Here is a 25142-nt window from a genome sequence, read left to right as displayed (position 1 = left end):
CACTAGAAGGAATCAATAGCAGAATAACTGAGGCAGAAGAACGGATAAGTGACCTGGAAGACAGAATGGTGGAAATCACTGCCGCAGAACAGAATAAAGAATGAAAAGAAATGAAGACAGTCTCAGAGACCTCTGGGACAAAACTAAACGCAACAACATTCGCATTCTAGGAGTCCCAGAAGGAGAAGAGAGAGAGAAAGGACCCAAGAAAATATATGAAGAGATTATAGTCGAAAACTTCCCTAACATGGGAAAGGAAATAGCCACCCAAGTCCAGGAAGCACAGAGAGTCCCAGGCAGGTTAAACCCAAGGAGAAACATGCCAAGATACATAGTAATCAAATTGACAAACATTAAAGACAAAGAAAAATTATTGAAAGCAACAAGGGAAAAATAACATACAAGGGAACCCCCATAAGGTTAACAGCTGATCTTTCAGCAGAAACTCTGCAAGCCAGAAGGGCATGGCATGATATATTTAAAGTGATGGAAGGGAAGAACCTGCAACCAAGAATACTCTACTCTACCCAGCAAGGCTCTCATTCAGATTTAACAGAGAAATGAAAAGTTTTACAAACAAGCGAAAGCTAAGAGAATTCAGTACTAGCAGACCAGCTTTGCAACAAATGCTAAAGGAACTCCTCTAGGAAGGAAAGAGACTTAGCAACTGAAAACAACCCTATACATATATAGATTGCTATATTGAAACCACAGGGGAACAGCAAACCCCAAAACTACAATAGATACACACACAAAAAAGAAAAAGCAACCCAAACGTAACACTAAAGATGGTAATCAAACCACAAGAGAAGAGAACAAAAGAGGAAGGAAAGAAAAAAGATCTACCAAAAAACCCCAAAACAATTAAGAAGATTGCAATAGGAACACACATATTGATAATTACCTTAAATGTAAGTGGATTAAAGGAGCCAACCAAAAGACACAGACTGGCTGAATGGATACGAAGACAAGACCCGTATATATGCTGTCTATAAGAAACCCACCTCAGACCTAGGGACACATACAAACTGAAAGTGAGGGGATGGAAGAAGGTATTCCATGCATATGGAAATCAAAAGAAAGCTGGAGTAGCAATAGTCATATCAGAAAAAACAGACTTAAAAATAAAGATTGTTACAAGAGACAAAGAAGGACACTACATAATAATCAAGGGACCAATCCAAGCAGAAGATATAACAATTGTAAACATAATAGGCACCCAACATAGGAGCACCTCAATACATAAGGCAAACACTAACAGGCATAAAGGGAGAAATCTACAGTAACACAATGATAGTGGGGGACTTTAACACCCCACTTTCATCAATGGACAGATCATCCAGACAGAAAATCAATAAGGAAACACAGGTCTTAGATGACACATTAGACCAGATGGATTTAATTGATATTTATAGAGCACTCCATCCAAAAGCAGAACACACATTCTTCTCAAGTACACACGGAATGTTCTCCATGACTGACCACATCCTGGGCCACAAAGCGAGCCTCAGTAAATTTAAGAAAATTGAAATAGTATCAAGCATCTTTTCCAACCACAATGCTATGAGATGAGAAATAAACTACAAGAAAAAAACTATAAAAAACACAAACAAGCGGAGGGTAAACAATATGCTACTAAATAACCAATGGATCACTGAAGAAATCAAAGAGGAAGTCAAAAAATACCTGGAGACAAATGAAAATGAAAGCACAACAATCCAAAACCTATGTAATACAGCAAAAGCAGTTCTAAGAGGAAAGTTTATAGCAATACAATCTTACCTCAGGAAACAAGAAAAACCTCAAATAAACAACCTAACCTTACACCTAAAGCAACTAGAGAACAAAGAACAAACAAAAACTAAAGTTAGTAGAAGGAAAGAAATCATAAAGATCAGAACAGAAATAAATGAAACAGAGACAAAGAAGACAATAGCAAAGATCAATGAAACTAAAAGCTGGTTCTTTGAAAAGATAAATAAAATTGATAAACCTTTAACCAGAATCATCAAAAAAAAAGGGAGAGGACTCAAATCAATAAAATTAGAAATGAAAAAGGAGAAGTTACAACTGACATCACAGAAATACAAAGGATCATAAGAGACTACTATATGCAACTGTATGCCAATAAAATGGACAACCTGAAAGAAAAGGACATGTTCTTAGAAAGGTACAATCTCCTAAGATTGAACCAGGAAGAATTAGAAAATATGAAGAGACCAATCACAAGCACTGAAATTGAAACTGAAATTTAAAAACTCCCAACAAACAGAAGTCCAGGTCATGATGGCTTCACAGGTGAATTCTATCAAACATTTAGAGAAGAGCTAACACCCATCCTTCTGAAACTGTTCCAAATTTCCAGAGGAAGGAAAACTCCCAAACTCATTCTATGAGGCCACCATCATCCTGATACAAAAACCAGACAATACCATAAAAAAAAATTACAGACCAGTATCACTGATGAACACAGACACAAAAATCCTCAACAAAATACTAGCAACTAAAATCCAATAATTTATTAAAAGGATCATACACCATGATCAACTGGGATTTATCCCAGAGATGCAAGGATTTTTCAATATCTGCAAATCAATCAGTGTGATATATCACATCAACAACTTGAAGAATAAAAACCATATGGTCATCTCAATAGATGCATAAAAAGCTTTTGACAAAATTCAACACCCATTTACGATAAAAACTCTCCAGAAAGTGGACACAGAGGGAACCTACCTCAACATAATAAAGGTCATATATGACAAACCTACAGCTAGCATCATACTCAACAGTGAAAAGTTGAAGGCATTTCCTCTAAGATCAGGAACAGGACAAGGATGCCCACTCCCACTACTTTTATTCAACATACTTTTGGAAGTCCTAGCTATGGCAATCAGAGAAGAAAAAGAAATAAAACGAATCCAAATTGGAAAAGAAGTAAAACTGTCACTGTTTGCAGATGACATGATACTATACATCGAAAATTGTAAAGACACTACCAGAAAACTACTAGAGCTCATCAATGGATTTGGTAAAGTTGCAGGCTACAAAACTAATACACAGAAATCTGTTGCATTACTATACACTAACAATGAAAGATCAGAAAGAGAAATTCAAGAAACAATCCCATTTACCACTGCATCAAAAAGAATAAAATACCTAGGAATAAACCTATCTAAGGAGACGAAAGACCTGTACTCTGAAAAGTATAAGACACTGATGAAAGAAATTGAAGAAGACACAAACAGATGGAAATATATACCATGTTCTTGGATTGGAAGAATAAATATTATCAAAATGACTATACTACCCAAAGCAATCTACAGATTCAATGCAATTCCTATCAAATTACTAATGGCATTTTTCACAGAACTAGAACAAAAAATCTTAAATTTGTATGGAGACACAAAAGACCCCGAATATCCAAAGCAATCTGGTGAAAGAAAAATGGACCCGGAGGAATCAGGCTCCCTGACTTCAGACTATACTACAAAGCTATAGTCATCAAAAGAGTATGGTACTGGCACAAAAACAGAACTATAGGTCAATGGAACAGGATAGAAAGCCCAGAAATAAACCCACGTACCAATGGTCAATTAATCTACGACAAAGTATGCAAGACTATACAATGGTGGAAAGATAGTCTCTTCAACAAATGGTGCTAGGAAAACTAGACAGCTACATGTAAAAAAATGAAATTAGATCATTCTTTAACACCACACACAAAAATAAGCTCAAAATGGATTAAAGACCTTAAATGTGAGACCAGACACTATAAAACTCCTAGAGGAAAACACAGGTAGAACACTCTCTGACATAAATTGCAGCAATATCTTTTCCAATCTGTCTCTCAGAGTAATGGAAATAAAAACAAAAATAAACAAATGGAACCTAATTAAACTCAAAAGCTTTTGCACAGCAAAGGAAACCATAAACAAAATGAAAAGACAACCCACAAATTGGGAGAAAGTATTTGCAAATGATGTGACCGATAAGGGATTAGTCTCCAAATTTTACAAACAGCTCAGGAGGTAATATCATCAAAACAAACAACCCAATCAAACAATGGGTAGAAGACCTAAACAGACATTTTTCCAAGGAAGACATAAAAATGGCCAAGAGGCACATGAAGAGATATTCAACATTGCTAATGATTAGAGAAATGCAAATCAAAACTACAATGAGATATCACCTCACACCAGTCAAAATGGCTATCATCAAAAAATCCACAAACAATAAATGCTGGAGAGGGTGTGGAGAGAAGGGAACCCTCCTACACTGTTGGTGGGAATGTAAATTGGTACAGTCACTATGGAGAACAGTATGGAGGTTCCTTAAAAAACTAAAAATAGAGCTATCACATGACCCTGCAATCCCACTCCTGGGCATATGTCTGGAGAAAAACATGGTCTGAAAACATACATGCACCCCAATATTCATTGCAGCACTGTTTACAATAGGCAAGACATGGAAGCAACCTAAATGTCTGTCAACAGAGGAATGGATAAAGAAGATGTGGTACATATATACAATGGTATATTACTCAGCCATAACAAAAGAATGAAATAATGCCATTTGCAGCAACATGGGTGGACCTAGAGACTGTCATACTGAGTGAAGTAAGTCAGACAGAGAAAGAGAAATATATGATATCGCTTATATGTGGAATCTTTAATGATACAAATGAACATATTTACAAAACAGAAATGGACTCACATACTTAGAGAATGGACTTATGATTACCAGGGGGGCAAGAGTGGAGAAAAGGGATAGTTAGGGAGTTTGGGACTGACATGTATACCCTGCTATATTTAAAAAGGATAACCAACAAGGACCTACTGTATAGCACAGGGAACTCTCCTCAATGTTATGTGGCAGCCTGGATAGGAGGGGAGTCTAGGGGAGAATGGACACATGTATATGTATGGTTGAGTTACTTTGCTGTGCACCTGAAACTATCAAAACATTGTTAATTGGCTATACTCCAATATAAAATAAAAAGTTAAAAGAAATAGTAGAGGGGTAGCCAAAACATACAATTTTAAATTGATACAGAGTGGGAGCTGAGAAAAATATGTAAAAGAAGAACAGGAAGCGAACTTACTTTAAAATCAATCAGTAAAACAAAACAAAATATTCCAGTACTTACAGGAACTGAATATATTCAAATTTGGTGTTTAAATTTAGAGGGAAAATAAGGTTTATTTTATAAACGGCACCGCTACCACTGCCTAAATAAAAAGACCTGTATGATACCATATACAAAAGCAGACCTTAGGTGCTTCCAAGATACAAATTTAAAATTAAATGACAGTTATTTAAAACATTTCAACCAATTTAAAACAACTTAAAATACCAAAATTTAAATTTACAACAATTTAAAAGATTTAAAACAACTCAGGAAAGAAAGTAAGCTTATAAGGAAGGGACATGGTTGTCACTTTCCTATGGAAAGAATAGCAGCTGTAGAAAGGATGTATACTCAAAAATTCTTACTGCAATATTGTTTGCAATGGCAAAAAATAATAATGCTAAAATACCTGGAAACAACCCAAGTGCCCATTTAATAATACTTAGATTTGTTACATGCCTTAAGTATTGCTTAAAAACAAAATTCAACCTGTTAGGGAACTGTTAACAGAAACCACCTGCCTTGGCCAGGTCTGCTTGCCTGAGTTGTCTCAGGATAGGAGGTCCGGATAAGGAACACAGTGCTGCCGCTGAAAACTAATGGGAGAATTTGGGAGGGGCCAAAAGAGGGAGGAGATGAGCAACCTCCCAGAGTCCTTCTCGCTGGAATCCATCTTGGCTGAAAGATGCACATGCCACCAGGCAGGACCCTGAGTCAAGCCAAATACAGGCCAAGCAAGATGACTGGCCAGAGACAACCCGGAAACTAACCCCATTACCATAACATCTGAGTTCGAGTCATGTGGCAGAGCAGTTCTCCTGGGTTTCCTTACCCTGCTGCTCTGCAACAAGCCCCTTTCCAATGAAGTCTCTTGCTTTGTCAGCACGTCTGTATCTTTGGACAATTCAGTTCCCAGTGTTAGACAAGAGCCCACTCTTGAGCTCTGGAAGCAGTCCCCCTTCCTGCAACAAACTGAGTAGATTTGAAGACCCGACTGGCTTTATTTAAGGATTCATGAATCTGGCAGCACCACATCTAGTAAATAGAAGAGAGTTCTGGGAAGTGGCACAAAATGGAAGGCTTTCATAGAAAGGAGGGTGGGGCAAGAAAGTCACTAGCAAAAAAACACACAAAAAAAGGTTCTTTTGGGCCAGGACATCTCCTTTGGAGGGCAGGGACTGGCAAGGGTTTTATCATGCAGATTGCCTGTTCTTCCTCTGAGGAGTAGGCTAGAGATGGCTGAGATTACCTCATTGGTTCTAACCAGAAAATTCCAAACTGGTTGATTAAGATTACATTTGGGGGAAAATCAAAACTGCAATTAAGTTAGGTATTAAATCTATGTTTTGGTATCATGGGCTTTTAGCACATGTGATGCCATTTTGGACCTGTGGTGTGTTTTTTTTAGCAGTACCATGCAGCTATTTTCCTTAAAATGAATTCAATTTCTTGATGTGAAGAAACCTCTGTTATGTGTTTTTAAGAACAAATTTCGTTAAGAATGAAATAAGGTTGACAAGAATGAAAGAATGGAAACTAAGTGACAGCACTGTTCTAAGTATTTCATATTTTAACTCAGTCAAAACTTCACTACAACCCTATGAGGTAGGTACTATTATTATCCCAGTTTTGCTAACATGGAAACTTGAGTCAGAGAAAATAAATAGCTTTTCTAAAGTCACACAGGCAGTAAGAAGTGGTATCAGGATTCAAACCATGGCATTCTGGATCTAGACATTATGTGTCCTGCTCCTTATGCATATTTTAAGTGGCTGGGGAATTTTAGTAAAAAATTTGTAAGTATACACACCAAGGAGGGAACATAGGTTGCCTTGCTTGGCAGGGTATAGATGGAAAGAAAAAGGGGGGGCAGGGGAAAAATCTGTAGCACAATGGCAAAATATATTTAATGTAATTTATTGAATATTATTATCTCATCATATAATAAAAACATAAATACGTCCTTTTAGAAAAAGGACTAGGAACAAATGAAAATGATGATAAATTTGAAGGCTCTTTTACTCAATTTGTTACCTTAATTGTATATGAACTAAAGTTATTCATTTATATATTGAACTATTTTTAAATTCTAAGGGTTGTTTAAAAAATGAGAGAAATGCATAAATCAGTGTGATCTTGTCAATTAAATAAGTAAAAAGTAATAATAAATAGTAAGTCAGCTTATGTTCAACTTATTAAAATGAAATATTTTAAATATTCCCATACCATTACCTGGGTAAGTAATGTGATTCTTGGAAAAGGAATGCCCTGTCTCACCTTGGAGAAACTGATAGTCTTGACCTTTAAATCAGTCACCCTGTTCTGGTTTTGTTCTCTTCATGCCAAGACTCTCTACAGTTTGCTATTCTAGAATTTACCTCGTTTGACTTCATATTTCCCTTTCAGCAATAACCTAGAGAAATAAGGGAAGTCAAATTGAACTGCAAAACCTTGAAACTAAAATGCTAAGATACGGTTTAGCTTTCCTATTGTCCAACATGTGTTTATAACTTGACTTCCTGATAGCATACGAAGTAGTTTTAGGTCAACTTCTACAACTTACAAACTAATCCACACAGGCATATAAACTTAAAATTCCAGATGTTGCTGGGGCTGAAAAGTTGGTCCCTATACTAGTTGAATATCTCTGAAAGTGAACAGTATGAGATGAGAAATATAAAATTTATCTAGTGACTTAACATTTGCCCCATGAAAATTTGCTTCCAATAAATCTGATTCCTAAAGTTGGAGAGTAAGGAGTTTCAATCAACATTTAATAAATATTTATTGAGCATCTACTATGTCCTGGTAATATAGTGGTGAACAAGACAGACAAGGCCCAAACCTCATGGAGCTTCTGTTCCAGTGTGGCAGATATATAATAAACAAGAAAGTGCAATAATTACAGGTATTTATAATTTTTACATAGAAATAAACAGAGTACTAATAAAATGAATAGCTAGAGAGGGCCACTTCAGATAGCATGGCTAGAGGAGATAAAATCTTTTTCAGTGAGAATGTCATACAGTGAGAATGAGCAGTCATGGGAAAAACAACAAATGATTTCAGGCAAAGAGACTAGCGAAGTGCAAAGGTAATGGAGACAGAAGGAATCTAGCGGGTTTGAGGACCAACAGAAGGCAAGGGTTTCTGGGACAACTGGGAGGATGAAGGGAGAAGTTGGGCATATTGTACAGGGTCTTGCAGAATTTTATTCAAAGATGATACAAAAGGTAACCTATTGGGAAGTATTCCACATGTCAATATTGGGAGTATCATGATATGGTTTACATTTAAATAAAAAATAACAATGGTGAGAGTAGACTCAGTATGATACATTGGCTGATCAGCTTGGGGTCGGGGGGGGCCTGGGGGAAGGAAGAGTGAAGGATGACACTTAGGTTCCTGGCTTTTACATTGAATTCAACAAAAAGTGGATGAAATTAGAAGGTAATTTTGGTTGACTAGCAAGAAATGATAGCTTATTGGACCAGAGTGGTGGTGGTGAAAAAAGGGCAAAATAGAGACATTCATTAAGTTCACTGGCTCTTTAGGGTTGCTCTTACTCTGTGTGACCTATAGGATAATCCTGGTGTATCAGTAAAAAGTAATGCTTCTCAAAATTTTCATTTCAAAAACATGGTTTATTTATTTTTTATTTTTTAAATACACATTTCTTCTTTTATTTATTTATTTAATTAATTTTATTTTTGGCTGCACTGGGTCTTCGTCGCTGCGCGCAGGCTTTCTCTAGTTGCGGAGAGTGGGGGCTACTCTTTGTTGCAGTGTGCGGGCTTCTGTTGTTGTGGAGCACAGGCTCTAGGTGCGTGGGCTTCAGTAGTTGCAGCACACGGGCTCAGTAGTTGTGGCACGTGGGCCCTAGAGCATGTGGGCTTCAGTAGTTGTGGCATGTGGGCTCAGCAGTTGCAGTGCGCGGGCTCTAGGGCATGCAGGCTTCAGTAGTTGTGGCACGTGGGCTCAGTAGTTGTGGCGTGCAGGCTCCAGAGCACAGGCTCAGTAGTTGTGGTGCGAGGGCTTAGTTGCTCCGTGGCATGTGGGATCTTCCCGGACCAGGGATCAAACCCATGTCCCCTGCATTGGCAGGCAGATTCTTAACCACTGTTTCACCAGAGAAGTCCTCATGGTTCATTTAACAGAAGGAAATAATGAAATGAGAAAGGGATCAAATAGTAGAGATTATCTCAGTAATTCCTAGTTTCACAGCTGCCTCAACATGTGTCTTCTGTAGAACTTATCTTTCTCTTAATTTTATATCTGACTCTATCAAGAAGCAGATAAAGTTTCACTTGCTTAATTCCGTTCTAACAATCTAACTTAAAAACAGAAGCCTTTTTTGGTTATCCGATCTATACTTACTAGCAGTTTGACCATGGAAGAATCACTTATCCTTTCTGAGCTCCAGTTTTCTTATCTGTAAAATGGGAGTAATACTATCTGGGAGATTACTATCAAATGGACATAATATGTGAATGTACCGTGCAAATGACGATGAGCTTCCTTCCCACTTATCTTCCCGCCTTCCTTCCTTTCTTTCATAAATTTTATTGAGAGGATGAATGAGTAAATACTGGCTATTGTCCAACTCTGACAAAAACCTTGAGGTACAAAAATAATATAGTCCTTCTGTCAAGAAGCATGGACTGTAGTGGAAAAGGCAGTCAATCAAATAATTACTGTGAATTGTGAACTCAGGAACATGAGGTCACAGAAGAGAGAGTTTTGACATGTGCCTAGGAGATCAGAAGGACAGAAACAAAGTACAGTACTTAGGGCATCACAAGACCTGAACAAGTGGTGCTCTCTTTCTCACACAATTGTGTAATAATTAAATGAGATGATATATGTGAATTACCTTGGTAAAATGTAAAGTCCTAAATAAATGACATTATTATGGTTGTTATTCTGACTACCAATGACAGAGGTGTATACAATACCAAATGGCATTCTACATTGATATGTCAAATTTTTTTTCTATTTCTTTGATCCTTCTTTGTTTTTATATACATTCCTGAACAGTGGCTTTCAAACTTATTCACAGGCAGGGGATATGGGAATCATGCTGCTCTTTGCCAAACACCATGAAATACAGAAGTATTTATGTCCATGATACTATTCATTCATTCAACGGATATATGAGAACTTACTGTGTGCCAGAAGTTATTCAGGGTGCTAGGATTACAAAGGAGAACAGGATTTGGAATCTACTGTCTAACTAATAAGGATAGTTTTCTAGTAGAAAGATACACAATAATAAATGTAGTCAGTCAGTTCTCTGTAGAATCTGTATGAACTCATTTAGTCTTCTCAAAACTGGAGGTAGTCATAGGTCTATAACAATTATGCGCATGTTATAGATGAGAAAACCAAGGCACAAAAAGAAGTAAAATAACTTCCTCCAAATCAAACAGCTGGTGAGTAGCAAAGCCATGCTTCAAACTTAGGCAGTGTGATACAAGTCCTTGCTGTTCATCTCCAAGCCAGTGATACTCAAGCTGTATCTGTGTCAGGATCCTCTGAAAGGGGATTGTTAAAACATAGATTGCAGGGACCTGATTCAGTAGGTATGGGGTGGGGGTCAGGAATTTGCATTTCTAGCAAATTCCAAGGAGATGCATATGCTGCTGGTCATTTTGGTCCTGGGACCACAGTTTGAGAACGACTTCTACGCAATGCTCCTTCTCTATAAACCTGCTTATAATGATCTGAGACTAGTACCAAAATCTGGTTTGTATATAAACTGAATTTTATATCATTTTAAATATATCAAATTTTTAGGAATGCAACTTCTAGATAAATCAACAGGAAGGTACTTTGTTCTGCTGGGAACTTGACCAACAGTTTTCTAGCATGAATAATGGAGGTATGATATTTGAATGACCATCTGATAAGGCAACTGTGACATTCATCAAGTTATTATTATCTCTGGATCTTCATTTCCCAATAGTAAAATGAATCTATTAGATTAAGAGGCCTCCAAAATCCTTTTCGCTTATATTTATTAACTGAATAGAGATGTTTTCAACTTTCTTCACAATTGTTTGTGCTACTTTGATCATGCCATCAAAGAAATTTCCAACTTGACTGTTCAGCTCTTCAAAATTGATGATCTAGTGAAAGTTTTAACGTTTTAACAACCAACGACGCATTTTCCCAGAGATGAGGAAGGCAATGTTACTCTGTCAGTTTATCTCTAAACAGTAAGTGTGCTAGTTTAATTATATGCTCCGCTTTTCATCCTAAGTAACAGGGAATAAAACCTAGAAGCAGGGTGTTGGCTCCACCCTTGCCTTTGCAGTTTGTGACTACATTAGAGAGTATTTTCATTTATGAGCTTTCAAGGGAAACTCCTTTTGCCAAATCAAAATTGGCTTTCCGCCCTGGAAACCAAGATAAGGCTATTAAGTACATTTATTTTAACACCCCAGGACACTTCCTAAGTATTTTCAAGCCAGAATTTGGAAGACAAAGGTGAATAATGTCGACTTGCTCCCTTTGAATGCTTACAATCTGGTGGAGAAGGTGGACATCCAAGTATTTATTTGTAACCAGTGTTTTGAGGGCAAAATGCACGTGCCCTAGAGGGCAGGGGCACAGAAAAGTCTGTCTTGTTCATCACTTGTCCTTGATGTTGCACAGGGCCTGACACCTAAAAGGCTCTGTGCACAAAAGGAGCCCCAACTTCCAACAACAGCCAGGAAAGGCAGAGGAGCTCTCACAGAAAAGGAGGATAATTAAACTGAACGAGGAGGCACCTGGAAATAGTGCTACCTTATAATTACTGGCGATGAGACTGACACCCTGGAACCTGCTCATAAGACCAGCATTCTCCCACCAGCTCCCTTCCTCACCCTGGGCGACTTGCTTCCCCTCTGGGCCACCTGCTTTTCAGCTGCAAAACAAGGGCGTTAGTGCCTGTGCGTGTTTGCGTGCGCGCAACTAAATCCTATAACGTTAGCGGGCGGAAAAAAAATCCTAATACACAAACACTGCAAGTTTGCACTACAACTGAATTCCCCAGTGGATAACAGGCAAACAACATTAACAGGAAACCGACAAAACCCAGCAAACAAAAGGAAGTGAAAGTTTTGGAAAACGGAAGGAAGAGCAGTTCTCAAACAGCTGGGCTGGCTCGGGGTCGCACGTAAAATAGTTCTGAGGATAAAAGTTAACTGAATGAGGACGAAGTGGGAAAGACAAGCGAGTAAAAGAAAGCTCCACTAGTTAGGTCGCTCTTTCTCTGGGCCTTTTTCCTACCTTCGGTACCCCCGCCCCCCCCCCCCCGCCGCCTCCCTCACCGCGCTTCTCTCAGTCTCTGACATTTAGCCTCCCCTCCCCCTCACCTCTCTGTCTCTCCGTCTCTCTCTCTCTTCCTCTCTCTTTTTCTCTTAGTCTCTCTCTCTGTTACTTCTCAAGGAGCGAAGGAGCGCAGTCTGGGGCGCGCACAGACCAGCCGTGGCTCTGCAGTCCTCTTTGGAGGTGTCCCTTGGCACCTGAACCTGGTGCTGGGCTCTCTGGGCCTGAGGTCCTATGGCCGCCAGGTGACGGGCGCGCTCTCCAGAAGCCCCTACCTAAGGGGCGGTGCCACTGGCAGGCGCCCAGCCCCCGCGGCCCCGAGACCCCGCCCCCCTCCGGGTTGCCGGTTTCCAGCACCTCTATTTTAAGGCACTATAGCACAGCAGCTGTGGCCTCAGTCCCCGCCTTCAGTGCTGTGGCTCGCGTGCCTTCCTCACTTCTCCTAAGGGCCTTGCCAGCATGGGTCCCTGGCCCGGCTCGCCGCTCGCCGCCCTCCTGATGCTCCTCTTCAGCGCTAGCAACGTGCACTGCGACACTCCTGCCAACTGCACCTACCCTGACCTGCTGGGCACCTGGGTCTTCCACGTGGGCCGCAGCGGTTCTCAGCGCGAGGTCAACTGCTCGGTTATGGGTAAGCCGCCGGCGCCCTTGCACCCGCTTCCTTCCTGTCCCTACCCGGGGCTCCTTCCCTTTGGTCCCTGAGCCCTTCCCTGCAGCGCCCCCGCTAGGGGGAGGCCAGGAGGTCCTGGCTGGACTTGGGGTCCATGGGGGGCGTGCCCTCTACCGCTCCAGGGCAGCGACGTCAACGTGGAGCTGCTGAGGACGTCTCACTTCGCTCGGTCTTGGTTATTCCCGGGCCCCCAACACTTTTTGCAAGAACTTCCCCCACCCCATGGTTTCCGTTTCTTGTTTTGGGGTTTGTTTGGTTTGTTAAAGAGTTGAGACCGTGCAATCTTATCTCCTCATCCCATCTGCAGTATTTTATTGTGCCAGTGAAAAATGAGCTCAAAGACTCTTGAGAATATAGCTTTTAGTTTCCTTTTATTAGGTTGTGGGAAAGAGCCCTTAAGCCCAGAGATTTTTTTTTTTTTTTTGCGGTACGCGGGCCTCTCACTGTTGTGGCCTCTCCTGTTGCGGAGCACAGGCTCCGGATGCGCAGGCTCAGCGGCCGTGGCTCACCGGCCCAGCCGCTCGGCGGCATGTGGGATCTTCCCGGACCAGGGTACGAACCCTTGTCCCCTGCATCGGCAGGCGGACTCTCAACCACTGCGCCACCAGGGAAGCCCAAACCCAGAGATATTGATGTGGACCTGAGAAAGCTTCTGGTACCACTACACAGTTTCATGTATTGCAGGGGGGGTAGTGATACCCACCAGAGTTCTTGGCCTTCGCCAATCAGAAACTGACTACAGGCCAGACAAGAAATTCAGGCAAGGCTTTATTGGGCCCCTGCAGGGCTAGTGAGAACAAGTAACAAGCTTATTCCTTATATGGGGTGAGGGTATGGGGTGTGTCCAGTGTGGGGGGGGAGGGCTGGCTTGGGTGGTTTGCCCACCCCTCTGGGGGTGTTGAGTGCAGGGGGCATGCGCAATACCCAGTGTTTGCTCCGGACACCCAGTTTTTGCACAGGGCTCTTCAGAAGTGGCAGTTAAGTTTTTTGCTTTTTTGTATCTTTTTGTCCATAATGGGGCCCAATTGTGCATGCACACAGTTATTTTTAGTCCCATATAGTTTCTTTATATTTTATTGCTGGAGGAGGTTTGTCCAGGTGCAAGCATTGCAGCACTTCAGCAAAGGGTCCCAGGTCCCAGCCTGTCTCAGTAGTATATAAAAGTTTTGTGTTTTTTTTTAATACCTCTTTGGCCAATAATTATATTTTGAAATGCCCAGAGCCAAGCACAGTGCCAGGGGTCATGGAAGGCTCTCAATAAATATCTAGTGCACCCTGGAACATTCCATATGCCCTCAGATAACATGGCTATCCCAAGGACAAAGAATTTAGTGAAGGGAGAAGAAAAAACACACAGTCTTGGGTCAGGAAAGGCACTCTCATTCTGCACAAACCTTTACCACACTGTGGCTTGTGCAGAATGAGTGAAGCTCTCAACTGCAGTTTCCTTGTTAACGGAACAGAGATTGCCAGGTCATCTGTCAGTAAACAGACTTACTCAACTGTCCAACTCCAAATGACTGTGTGGCATTTCATAGTACTGGGCATTATAACCATTTTCTCTTTTAAAAGTTGAACTTGGAGATCCAAAGCAGAAAGGAGATCAGGATTTGCAGTGTTCTGTCACATGGAATCCCCTATTTCTGAGCATTAATCTGAAACATGGAAAAATTGTCCAAAGTGTGGAAACCTCCAGATTGGACACAGCAGAACCCTTTTCAGGCAGCCTCTCTGCCTATATTCCATACCTTTGACCTTAATCTAATCAATTAAAGACACCCACAGATCTGAGTCCCCATTTTCTGAAGGTTAAAAGTTTAGTTCCATTCGGCACAAATTAGCTGTATAGCATAAAAACCTTGAGTTTGCTGAATACTTTGAAAGGATTCAGATTCTGAGGTTCTGAACTGTACAGCCATTTAGAAGAAAGATATCCATCCCATTTCTTCTCTGAAGAGATCATTTCCTTTGTTCTTATGATCTGGTAGCAAGTCTTTTTATATTTCCACTTTTTGATTACCATTTTGTCTTCTCATTTCTGCTGGTCATTTTCAACATACCCCATTTCTCCTTTTCTTCAGTGGAAAAATTTCTTCAGTGTTTGGATGCTCTGGGAAGGTAGTGGCTGTACTTTTTGGGGTCTCTCTGCCTGCTGGGCTACTTGACGTACTTTTGAGCCTTTGCTTCACATTCTTGCCTGAGACCCCTCTGGGATTATACAGAGGGAGGCACCAAAACGGGGACTCTGATACATTCGCAAGCCAGATCCACCCACATTCAGTAGCATGAAAGGAAAGCAGCTTAAAAATAATGGAAATTATAGAGGAGCTTTGACCTCCCATTGAAGTCCACATAATTTTCCTTTGTTGTGCATTTTCTTTTCTTTAGGACCACCAGAAAAAGAAGTAGTGGTGCACCTTAAGAAGTTGGATACGGCATATGATAACTTTGGCAATTCTGGCCGTTTCACCATCATTTACAATCAAGGCTTTGAGATTGTGTTGAATGACTACAAGTGGTTTGCCTTTTTTAAGGTTAGTTTTGTTGGAATATACATTCATATTTTCAATGATTTGATAACTGAAGCCTCTTCTAATGAGGAGACCCTCAGTATTTTAATTTTAGATTAAGAAGATAACCAGAAGGGATACCAATTTTCTGAAAAGAAATTAGATGGTGTAATTTTGCCACTTTATTTAAAATTATAACTTCAGTAGGTTTAAAAAAAGTACATGATCTATATTCGAGTATGTATGATCCATCTCTATTTAAATTTACATTTTGGTAAGTATGACTAAATTCTTTATTTTCTTTATAACTACATCTTTATTTCTAATTGTTGCCTTAGTCACTTGGCTTTGTACTGAATCTGTTGGAAAGATAGGGTTTTTTTTATTATCTTGAGGTTATTATACTGTCCCTCTTATCATCGTTTGTTAGCTTTGAGAAATTGACCTAAATGACTCATTGAACTAGTATAATGTACTAAATATATTAATGTGAATAATTTATTTGACTAAAGTGGGACAGAGATGGAGAGCCTTGGAGTTACTCCTTGGGCTAATGAAAGCAGAAGGTAGCCTGGCCAGCCCAGCTTGTTTTCTTCTCTCACTAGGGAAGAACTGTTGTCCATTCTTATGGTCTTACACATTGCTTCTAATTGCAGACACACTCTAAGGTAAAATACTTGAGCACAAATTGCAGTCCATCCCAGATATCCTTCTGAAGTTGGAACATTTCCTATTAGCAGGGTATTAAATGGTTTAACTGAATTGAATACGCAAACCTGAGACTAGCTGTTTCTTATTCTAAATAAAGTATAAGTAAAGACAGTTTTTCATGGGTTAGTGTCGGTAGCCTTTAAAACATCTGGTAAGCGTTGGCCAATTACAGGAATTTGTGGGAAGGTGAGGGAATGATTCTGTTAAAGATGATGAAAGACAAAGCACCAGGAAAAGACTAATTTCTAAATTTATTGTGATCGTTCATGTGGGTTGTGGCTTAATCACTAACTAGGATATGTTGTTAACATCTGAGCCAACCAAATTTCTAAGAATAGTAATGCCCAATTTTTTTTTTTTTTTTTTAACTACGAGGACCCCTTCTTAATTGAAAAAAGAAAAGAGAGGCGGGAAATGTTGTCTCCCCTCACCTGGATTGGCTGTCTGATATTCAGCTGGTGGGAACCAGTCCATCCATGCTGGCCATTGAGGGCCAGCAGTCTGTTTTATTAGTTGAAGCCCATGCTAGACCAGTTATTAAATATTTTTAAATATCACCCCTAGATACTATGTATTTTTAAAAATCATAGCAGTATCTGTATGAGTTTTAAAAATTGTAGTATGTATGCAATAAATGTGATTCCATCTGAATATAATTCTTGGTCTGCATATTGATGAGCCTAGGGCTTTGTAGACCTTTGTAGGTACTCTGTTACAGTCCTTCAAAAGTTCTTTGCCTTCAGGTGGGGAGTGAATTGCCTATGGAATTGAGGCACAAGGAAAGAAATATTCAAGACGGTTGTTACCATGTACCTTCCTCCTTCCTCCACTTCTTCCTCTTGCCCCTCCTTTTTCCCACCTCTGCCTCCTCTTCTCCTTTTGTTGATACAAAATAGGTAATCGATATTTATTTAAAACATGAAAAGGAAGTAGAATTCAGTTGAGAAATACGTTGCATAAATTACTTAAGTACAAGATAGGGTGTAGTATATAAATAGATGAGTGCATAGTTTTACCCATTTGGCTTAGAAGACTTTTCATTCTTCAGTTCTGTAGAATTGGAGAAACTGGTGGTGGAACTTCTAATGACACCATTACTTACCTGAGACATAATCAGAAACAGGCAAGGGCAGTTTCCCTCCGGTAATATTTTCCCATCAGTCTGTCTGCTCTCAGCTTGAATAGGAGTCCGGAGATGGTGGGGACAGAGGGAATGGCTGGTAGCTGAATGAGGAATCGGAACACTTCTTTGTACAGTTGACCCTTGAACAACACAGGTTTGAACTGCGTAGGTCCACTTATACAGAGATTTTCTTTTCAATAATAAATACTATAGTAAATATATACACAGTCCGAGGTTAGTTGAATCTGCAAATGGTGATCCAGGGTTGGTTGATTCCTTAGATGTGGAAACCCGTATATTGAGGGCTGACTATAAGTTATAGGTGGGTTTTCAACTACTTGGAGGGTTGGTGCCCCAAACCCTGCGTTGTTCCTTTGTTCAAGGGTCAACTCTATTTCTCTTTAAGTCACAGTATAAGCAAATTTGGTATTTTTCTGTAGCCTCAGAACATTAGTTGCAGATCAATAAAGGCTTTTTAAAGCCAAATGAAGTTGTAAGTGTTCTCAACCATATGTGGGAAGAGTCAGTGTATACACTGGTTGTAGGGTAGAACCCTACCTGATCATATGCTTCTGGACAGCATTCTCTTATTAGGAATAAAAGTAGAAGAGTGTTCTTCTGCTACTGATTTCAGTGTATTTTTTAAAGTGTTCATTTGACCAGAACCATCATCAGGACCATGTTTTCTTTTCCTCCTAACAAATCAGCCACTCTGGTCAGTAGTTAGATCATGTGATAAGGATCATAATTTCAATAAGCAGAGCAGAACGTACACAAGATACTTGATTTTAAACTTTCTCTTAACACAATCAAGAAGTTCCAGATAAACATATTTTGCAGAGTGATAAAATGCCATGTTCTTTTAGCAAATCCAACTGAAAAAGTAATGGGGAGTAGCAGAATTTAACAAATTTAAGAAAAATGATAAAGTGGAGTTGACTTTACATAATAGGGCAGTCAAACACTTTTGGAATGATACTTGTTAACATAAAAGGCTTGCTGGATTTTACCGTAAGCCTCGGGGTATTTCCTACAGTGGTGCTGGGGAATCCATGCTGGGTGTGTAACTCAAGAAAGCTCACCTATTTAATGAATAAAGCATGTGAGATTTTTTTCCTACAGATTTTAGAAGTATCTTTTAAATGAAAAATAATTTATTTTTAAAAAAGAACAATTATCAAGATATAAGCAGTGTTTACTATTCAAGTTTAGGCGCCTTATGTAAACTACGCCATAATCCACTCAACCTACTGCTATTGCAGAAGTATCTGACAAATTTTTGCCATTTAGACCCTCCACTGTTATTCTACAAATCAGTTGGATTTCCAGGAGTCTTCCTTAATTCACAGCAGACCCTACCACTTGTTTCCTTTTGCCCTCTTCAGATATGCTTTCATGAGGTTGTTTCTTTGAGTTGTTCCTGCTAGTTTGCTGAGCGGGTGTTACATGCAAGGTATTCTATTAGGTTCCTGCTCCGCCTTCTGTTCCTCTGTTCCCCCAGATCAGCCTGCAGCTCAACAGAACAGACAGCTTCCACATCATTCTCCCTGAATGCCAACTTTGGAGCAGTTGTGACACCACTTTTATCGCTAGGAACTTGCTTTTATTAAGTTCTACTTATTCAGGCCTCGCCTGGAAAATAAGCAGAATTTTTCATGAATTGAGGTTCTTCGACCTTTTTTCCCTTGGTTTTAACGGCTTAAGAAATTGGGAGTGGAGTGGGGATGATTTTTTTTTTTTTTTTTTTTTTTTTTTTCATAGGACTTCAAGCTAGATAAAAGCTTGGAAGGAAATCTTGACACTGGAAATTTATACATAGTTTGAGTTAGGCAGGAAGCACTAGGTGTATATTTTTGAAAGACACTTTTTTTCTACTCAACTTCCAGCATAGATTCAGTTATCAGAAAACTTTGGCGGGGTTACAAACTCACATGAATTTAGGGCTCACCCAGGCAAATACCTAAGCATTTAAAACAACTTTTGTAAAACAATAAGGAGTTATTCAACCTATGGCAAAATGGAAACTTTCCTAGAGATGTTCAGATTCAGTTTTCCTTTAAAATAATGCGCTGGCCAAAATAAAAGACCATCTGCACAAGCCAGTTTCTAAGACTATCAAATTTTAATAGCATTACCATTTGATTATAATTGGCACACTCCAGTAAATATGCACCCTTTAAAAGTAGCTGCAGATGAAAAACAACCAACCTCTTGTATAGAAACACGCAATGTAACAAAATAATGTAAAGGATGTTTGATTACGGCTGACTTTGTGATGGGTGGGTAAGCAATTGTTTTTTTCTTCTTTACACTTCTGTGGAATTTGTTCATGTTTTACCATGAGCATGTATAAAGCTCCTCTACACCGTCCTCTACCAAATTGCCAAGGAAGGAAGTGGTATGAAACAAACTCAGCTTCAAAGAATACCCTCAAGTTGCATAAGCTTTCTAACCTTTTACTGTTTCTCACTTTACTTTCTCTGAGGCTGTAAAAGGGGGCAGTAGCGAATGAACTCAGATTTTATTTTGAACATTAAGCTACTCAGGGGCTGAAGAAGATGCATAGAAGGGAAACTAGACTCATTAGGCTGAAAACTGAATTTGGGGATAGTTAAGCAGACTTCACTGATTTCTAATTGAGTTTTTGTTTGGGACCTACCAGTCTTTGTAGAACTATAAGCTAAAAACACGACCGTGAGTATTTCTAAAGCAGGTTGGTACTCAAAACAAGAACAGTATGTTGGGAAATCCATACCAGAGGATTTATTTACCCATTTTGTGTGCTAGTGACTTACAAATTTCAAGCTTGTCACAACAGTTAGAAATGTGAATCATGTGTTCCTACAGTAAAGGATTTGGGAGTCTCTCGCAATTTTTCTGTTGTGCCTTCTGGGTTCATTTTTAAGATATAACAAACTTTCAGAATATTTGTTATTGGGATAGATTTACCTGTTTTGATACAGATTCAACACACCAAGATGAGTTTGTCTTTTTTTAAAAAAATAACTTGATGTTTACTTTTAAAAGTGTTTAAATTGAGGAAAAGAATCAGAAGTTAAGCACTTAACACATGTCTGGGTATTTGTTTTCTTTCATGATGTTGCTTAATCTCAACGTAATGACTCAGTTTTCCATTGTAAACCCTTCGTAGGATGTCACTGATTTTATCAGTCAGTTTTTCATGCAACTGGGAACTGTGGGGATATATGATATGCCACACCTGAGGAACAAACTGGGTGAGCTCCATTGAAATATTTTTAACTTTCTTACTAAAAGCAAGCTTCCCTCCTCCTTGGTGGCTTATAAAAATTAATGCTTATTTACTCATCAGGGAGAGGAAGATGGAGAACAGAGAGATTATGGTTTTCTTATAGATTTCTTGCTTGAGCCTGCTTATTTGCTACTTCTTATGTGCCTTCACTATTTATTTTCATGTTAGTATGTTCTGTTTGCACACATCAGATTAGCTTTCTCAAGCATGATGCTTATAACGTAAGTGGACATGAAACCAAAAAGATAAAGACCCAGTTAAGGAAAGGTTGGTTCAAATTCAGTTCACATCCTTGAAGTAGCTATGCTGCCTGAGGTTGCTCATTCTTTTCTAAAAAGACTCAAGAGGGACCCATGTGAACCATGGCATTTTAGTTGTCTTCCAGTAGAGAAGGTGGCTCTGCCAGAGAAATTGACGTACCTGTTAGTCATCCCTTTGAGACATCACCTATCATTTTTTAAACTGGTTCCTTCTCAGAACAGACTGTTGACTAGGGAGAAGAGGATCTTTTTCACTCTGTACATTCTCCTCACACTTTCAGAATAGATGTTTTAATCATTGCTCTCTCTGGATCCATAAATTGAGATGTCTAAAATTTTGATGGAAAAATGGGTGGTTAGAGAGAAAAAGTTAATAGGGACTTACCCTCCCTTACATTTCATATAACAGATTTTCCCCTTTCCCTTCCTCTTTTACTTAGCTCTTAAGTAAGGAAGTGAGAAATGAAAAAGGGAACTGGGGCAAGTGTTGAAAGCACCAGAGCCTTATCCTGTATCAACGTTTTTCAAATTGTTTAATGGGCCAGCGGTGGCCCACACATGTGCCAGGAAGGGATTACTCATAAGTTGTATCGCTTCATCTTGTTAAGCTTTAAAGGTTGTTCTAGGCAGCCACTAATAAAACATCAAAGTGAAAATTAGAGCTGAAACCAATAAGCTCTTTCTTCTGAATTTATTTCTGGTAATTGAGTAAGTGTAGACTGCCTTAAATAGTTTTCTTTCAGAACTTCTCACAATCTTTAATATACTGTATGGTGATAGCTGAGAAGGGAGATATGATAGGAAGGTTTTCTAAAATAAGTTTACCATTATTTCCTCACAAAAATTTAAGGTATTCTCAGAATGCAGTTTACAAAATTCTGTCTTAAAACTTTCATTCTTTCTCCTTATTAGGGAGATGCTTCTACCAGCAGAAAAGATTGACCCTAGTATCTGATCTGTAAATGGGATAAATAGCCTTGTACCTAGAAACATTGATCCAAGTAGCATTAAGCCTGCATTTAGAATTTGTAAGGCGTATATGTTATTATGTCTCGGTTGCTAGATTAGCCTCTTTCTTAACTACATTTCAAAACTATATTAGGCTTATTTGGTAGCATTTAACTTAAAATGCATCTGCATGTGCTTCTTGAGCTTGTTGGCTGCATGCACGATATGTATTGCTTAAGCATTCAGCTGTTGAGAATGGCGGCTTTTTGTGAATGTCTTAAATAGCATGAAAAAATACCTGCATCTGAAATACTAAATACTAGTATTTTTTTTTCACTTAAAGAAATTAATATGTTTAAATTTTTAAGAGACAGTATGATCTTTGTTGGCTTGTAACTCTAGTTTTTATTGTCTTTTAGTTATTAAATAGAGCATCTGTTGAGGGGCTTTTTTAAAACCACAGCCAAAAACAGACTTTGGGGCTAAGAGGAAAGAGGCAGAGCAGCATGCGGCAGTGGACCTACCTACCTCTAACAGCTAGCAGAGGCCTCTAGCAGCTACAGTCCCTTCTGGAGTCTTTATGTGCATGTAACATACAAAGGAGTCCTGGTAACCTACCTCCAAGGCAGCTGCCCTCCTGAACACTTCCTTGGAAAGCAGCAACTGCCATTCTGGAATGTGAACAACCAAAGACCAAGCAGGAAAAAGAAAAAAAACCTGGAAGTCTTAGGTGGCTTCGCCCTTCAGCCTTTGAATAAAAGGAACAATATGCAACATACATTTCTTTCTTATTTTCTCTTTTGAAAACTCTTCTGTTGAAATGATTTTTTCAGACTGCTTTTAGGACTTTACTTATTTGTTTTATTTTGTTAACAGTGCAAATTTTACTCACAGTTAAATGAACTTCCCAAGTGCCTTCTCTTTCTCTAATTACCTTGAGGAGCCCCGACACCTATTATAAGAATAAAATTAGGCTTCAGAATATCTTGAGATGTACAGATACATCATGGGTGGGAAGATGGTCCCAGGGGGACATGTTTGGGGGAGGAGGCTTTCTGAGATAAACCAAACGGCTGAAGGGTCTCTTTTTATAGATCATAGATCTGCAGTACCCCTGCCCAGAAAGATGGTATGATTAATACATTTTTTTTTTGGTGTTTTTTAAAATTAGGTGCCAGCCTTGTGCTAAGAACTTGACATGCTTTATGTTACAAAAATCCCATGAAGTAGATATTACTAGCTTCAATTTTCAGATAGGGAAAAATTAGTCTCATACAGTGCTTAAACTCACACAGCTTCTAACTGTAGAATTATATGGGCTATTTGTCAAGTTTGTTTCACAAACAAGTATTGGTACTTGAAGTCACATTTTGGGCAGGTTTTCTGGTGAATCATAGTCTGTAAGCATCACAAATGTTAGTTCAGTGCACTGTATTGGCTCTTGTTGAAATTTTAGGAGAAGAATTGGCTTGAACCTTAGATTTCCTTACCAAATGAGGCTACTGACTTTCTTTCCTAAGCCCAGGTCCCTTATTCAAGACAAAAATTTACTTTTTCCTTCTCTTTATGGTTCTCCAAATTGAAGGAGAGTTTTGTAACCTTCAAGTTAAGTACCCTTGCTAAGTTTACTTTTCTTTTTTTTTTTGCGGTACGCGGGCCTGTCACTGTTGTGGCCTCTCCCGTTGCGGAGCACAGGCTCCGGACACGCAGGCTCAGAGGTCATGGCTCACGGGCCCAGCCGCTCCGCGGCATGTGGGATCCTCCCGGACCGGGGCACGAACCCGTGTCCCCTGCATCGGCAGGTGGACTCTCAACCACTGCGCCACCAGGGAAGCCCAAGTTTTCTTTTCTTAATTACACTATTGTTCAAACTGATTGCTGTCTTTTAGGTCTTTCCTGTTAATAAACAATGGACTAGTCTCCTCCTCATTTGTTTAGAGCTGATTAAACATCAGCCTTGGCAAACCAAAAATGTGGGGCTACACCTAATTCTTATTGTCTGGGAGGACTTTTCTGCATCCCTTGAATTGCTTCTTGAGTGGAAGAGTCTTTCTCTAGATAGTAGGTTGTCATTACTTTATTGGTTCAGATAATTATTTATATCATTTGAGAGGCACTGGTCTGCTGTTCTGGGAAGGTTATATCTTATAAAAACTAAATAAGAGTACATCCGACTGCCACCTGGATACTTTCTTCTCTCCTGATGATTCTTTTTTTTTTGCGGTACGCGGGCCTCTCACTGTTGTGGCCTCTCCTGTTGTGGAGCACAGGCTCCGGATGCGCAGGCTCAACGGCCATGGCTCGTGGGCCCAGCCGGTGAGCGGCATGTGGGATCTTCCCGGCCCGGGGCACGAGCCCGCGTCCCCTGTATCGGCAGGCGGACTCTCAACCACTGCGCCACCAGGGAAGCCCTATCCTGATGATTCTTTGTCACTCAGGATCTTGATGCCACCTCTGTGAAATTCCCCAGCTTTCTCCCTTACTGGGAGGAATGCTCTTATTTTGGTTCCAATCGTACTTTGCAGGTATCTCTGCCCTGGTAGTACTAACTCTGCTGTAAAAGGAATGACTTGATAGCGTGTCATCTTCTTGCAGACTGAAGATCTGTGTATCTTCAGCACCTAATGCATGTAGAACTTTATCTTGGAACTTTAGTTTGGAAAATTATCCACATTTCTCTCGTCTTTTCAAAGACTTCAAAAGTAATACCAGCTTACAAAGAATTAATTCTATAGGGTTCTAGAAGCCCAAATCAGGAACGGTGCTATGTTTATATTTTTGGTCCTCTGTTCTAAAAAAAATATGAGGTTACATACTTACAGCGTTCTGTAAGAGTTGTGTATTTTCAAACTGATTGTCCGGATGTAAATACTGACAAAGCAACCAATGTGTATAAGAATATATTTAGCAAGGCATCTAAAATCACCCCTACTAAAATGTTTTTTTTTTTCCCGTTTCTTTGAGTATCTTTGCATCTAAATGTTTGGTTTGATTATGAAAGAGAAAACTTGGGTACAAAATTGCAGGTATTTGTGTTAGTAGGCCCCATAATAGATTACTGTTTAGCATTCTCTGTTGTAATTGCCTGTTTGTCCTTTCCTCTGGCCTTTAAACTCCTTGAGGGCAATGATCAACGTTGTATTAATGACCATTTTATTCCTTATGTATAGTTCAATATGTGATAAATAATAGGGCTTCAATAAA

At 39.5% G+C, this 25142-nt stretch overlaps 1 protein-coding gene and 1 long non-coding RNA gene across 5 annotated transcripts in view; one reads left to right on the top strand and one right to left on the bottom strand.

The window, feature by feature from the left end:
* Positions 1-12732, bottom strand: part of LOC137230717 (uncharacterized) — an 89571-nt gene extending 76839 nt beyond the window's left edge. Inside the window, exon 1 of one of the 2 annotated variants that reach the window (XR_010946228.1) lies at positions 12493-12732. This is a non-coding gene — a long non-coding RNA (uncharacterized lncRNA). The remainder of the gene's footprint in view (positions 1-12492) is intronic. The other variant, XR_010946227.1, reaches the window with a different exon arrangement.
* A 28-nt stretch (positions 12733-12760) lies between these two features.
* CTSC (cathepsin C) overlaps positions 12761-25142 on the top strand; it is a 40676-nt gene continuing 28294 nt past the window's right edge. For 2 of the 3 annotated variants that reach the window (XM_067750652.1, XM_067750651.1), the window contains exons 1-2: positions 12761-13076; positions 15504-15649. In XM_067750652.1, coding sequence (XP_067606753.1) covers positions 12905-13076; positions 15504-15649 — 318 coding nt within the window. In that variant the 5' untranslated portion in view covers positions 12761-12904. Of the gene's footprint in view, positions 13077-15503; positions 15650-20610; positions 20696-22357; positions 22713-25142 lie in introns of those variants that run through there. The other variant, XM_067750653.1, reaches the window with a different exon arrangement.

The sequence above is a fragment of the Pseudorca crassidens genome, chromosome 9 (genome assembly GCF_039906515.1).
Source record: "Pseudorca crassidens isolate mPseCra1 chromosome 9, mPseCra1.hap1, whole genome shotgun sequence".
In the NCBI taxonomy this organism is placed as follows: Eukaryota; Metazoa; Chordata; class Mammalia; order Artiodactyla; family Delphinidae; genus Pseudorca; species Pseudorca crassidens.
This window is presented reverse-complemented; position numbering and strand designations above follow the sequence as displayed.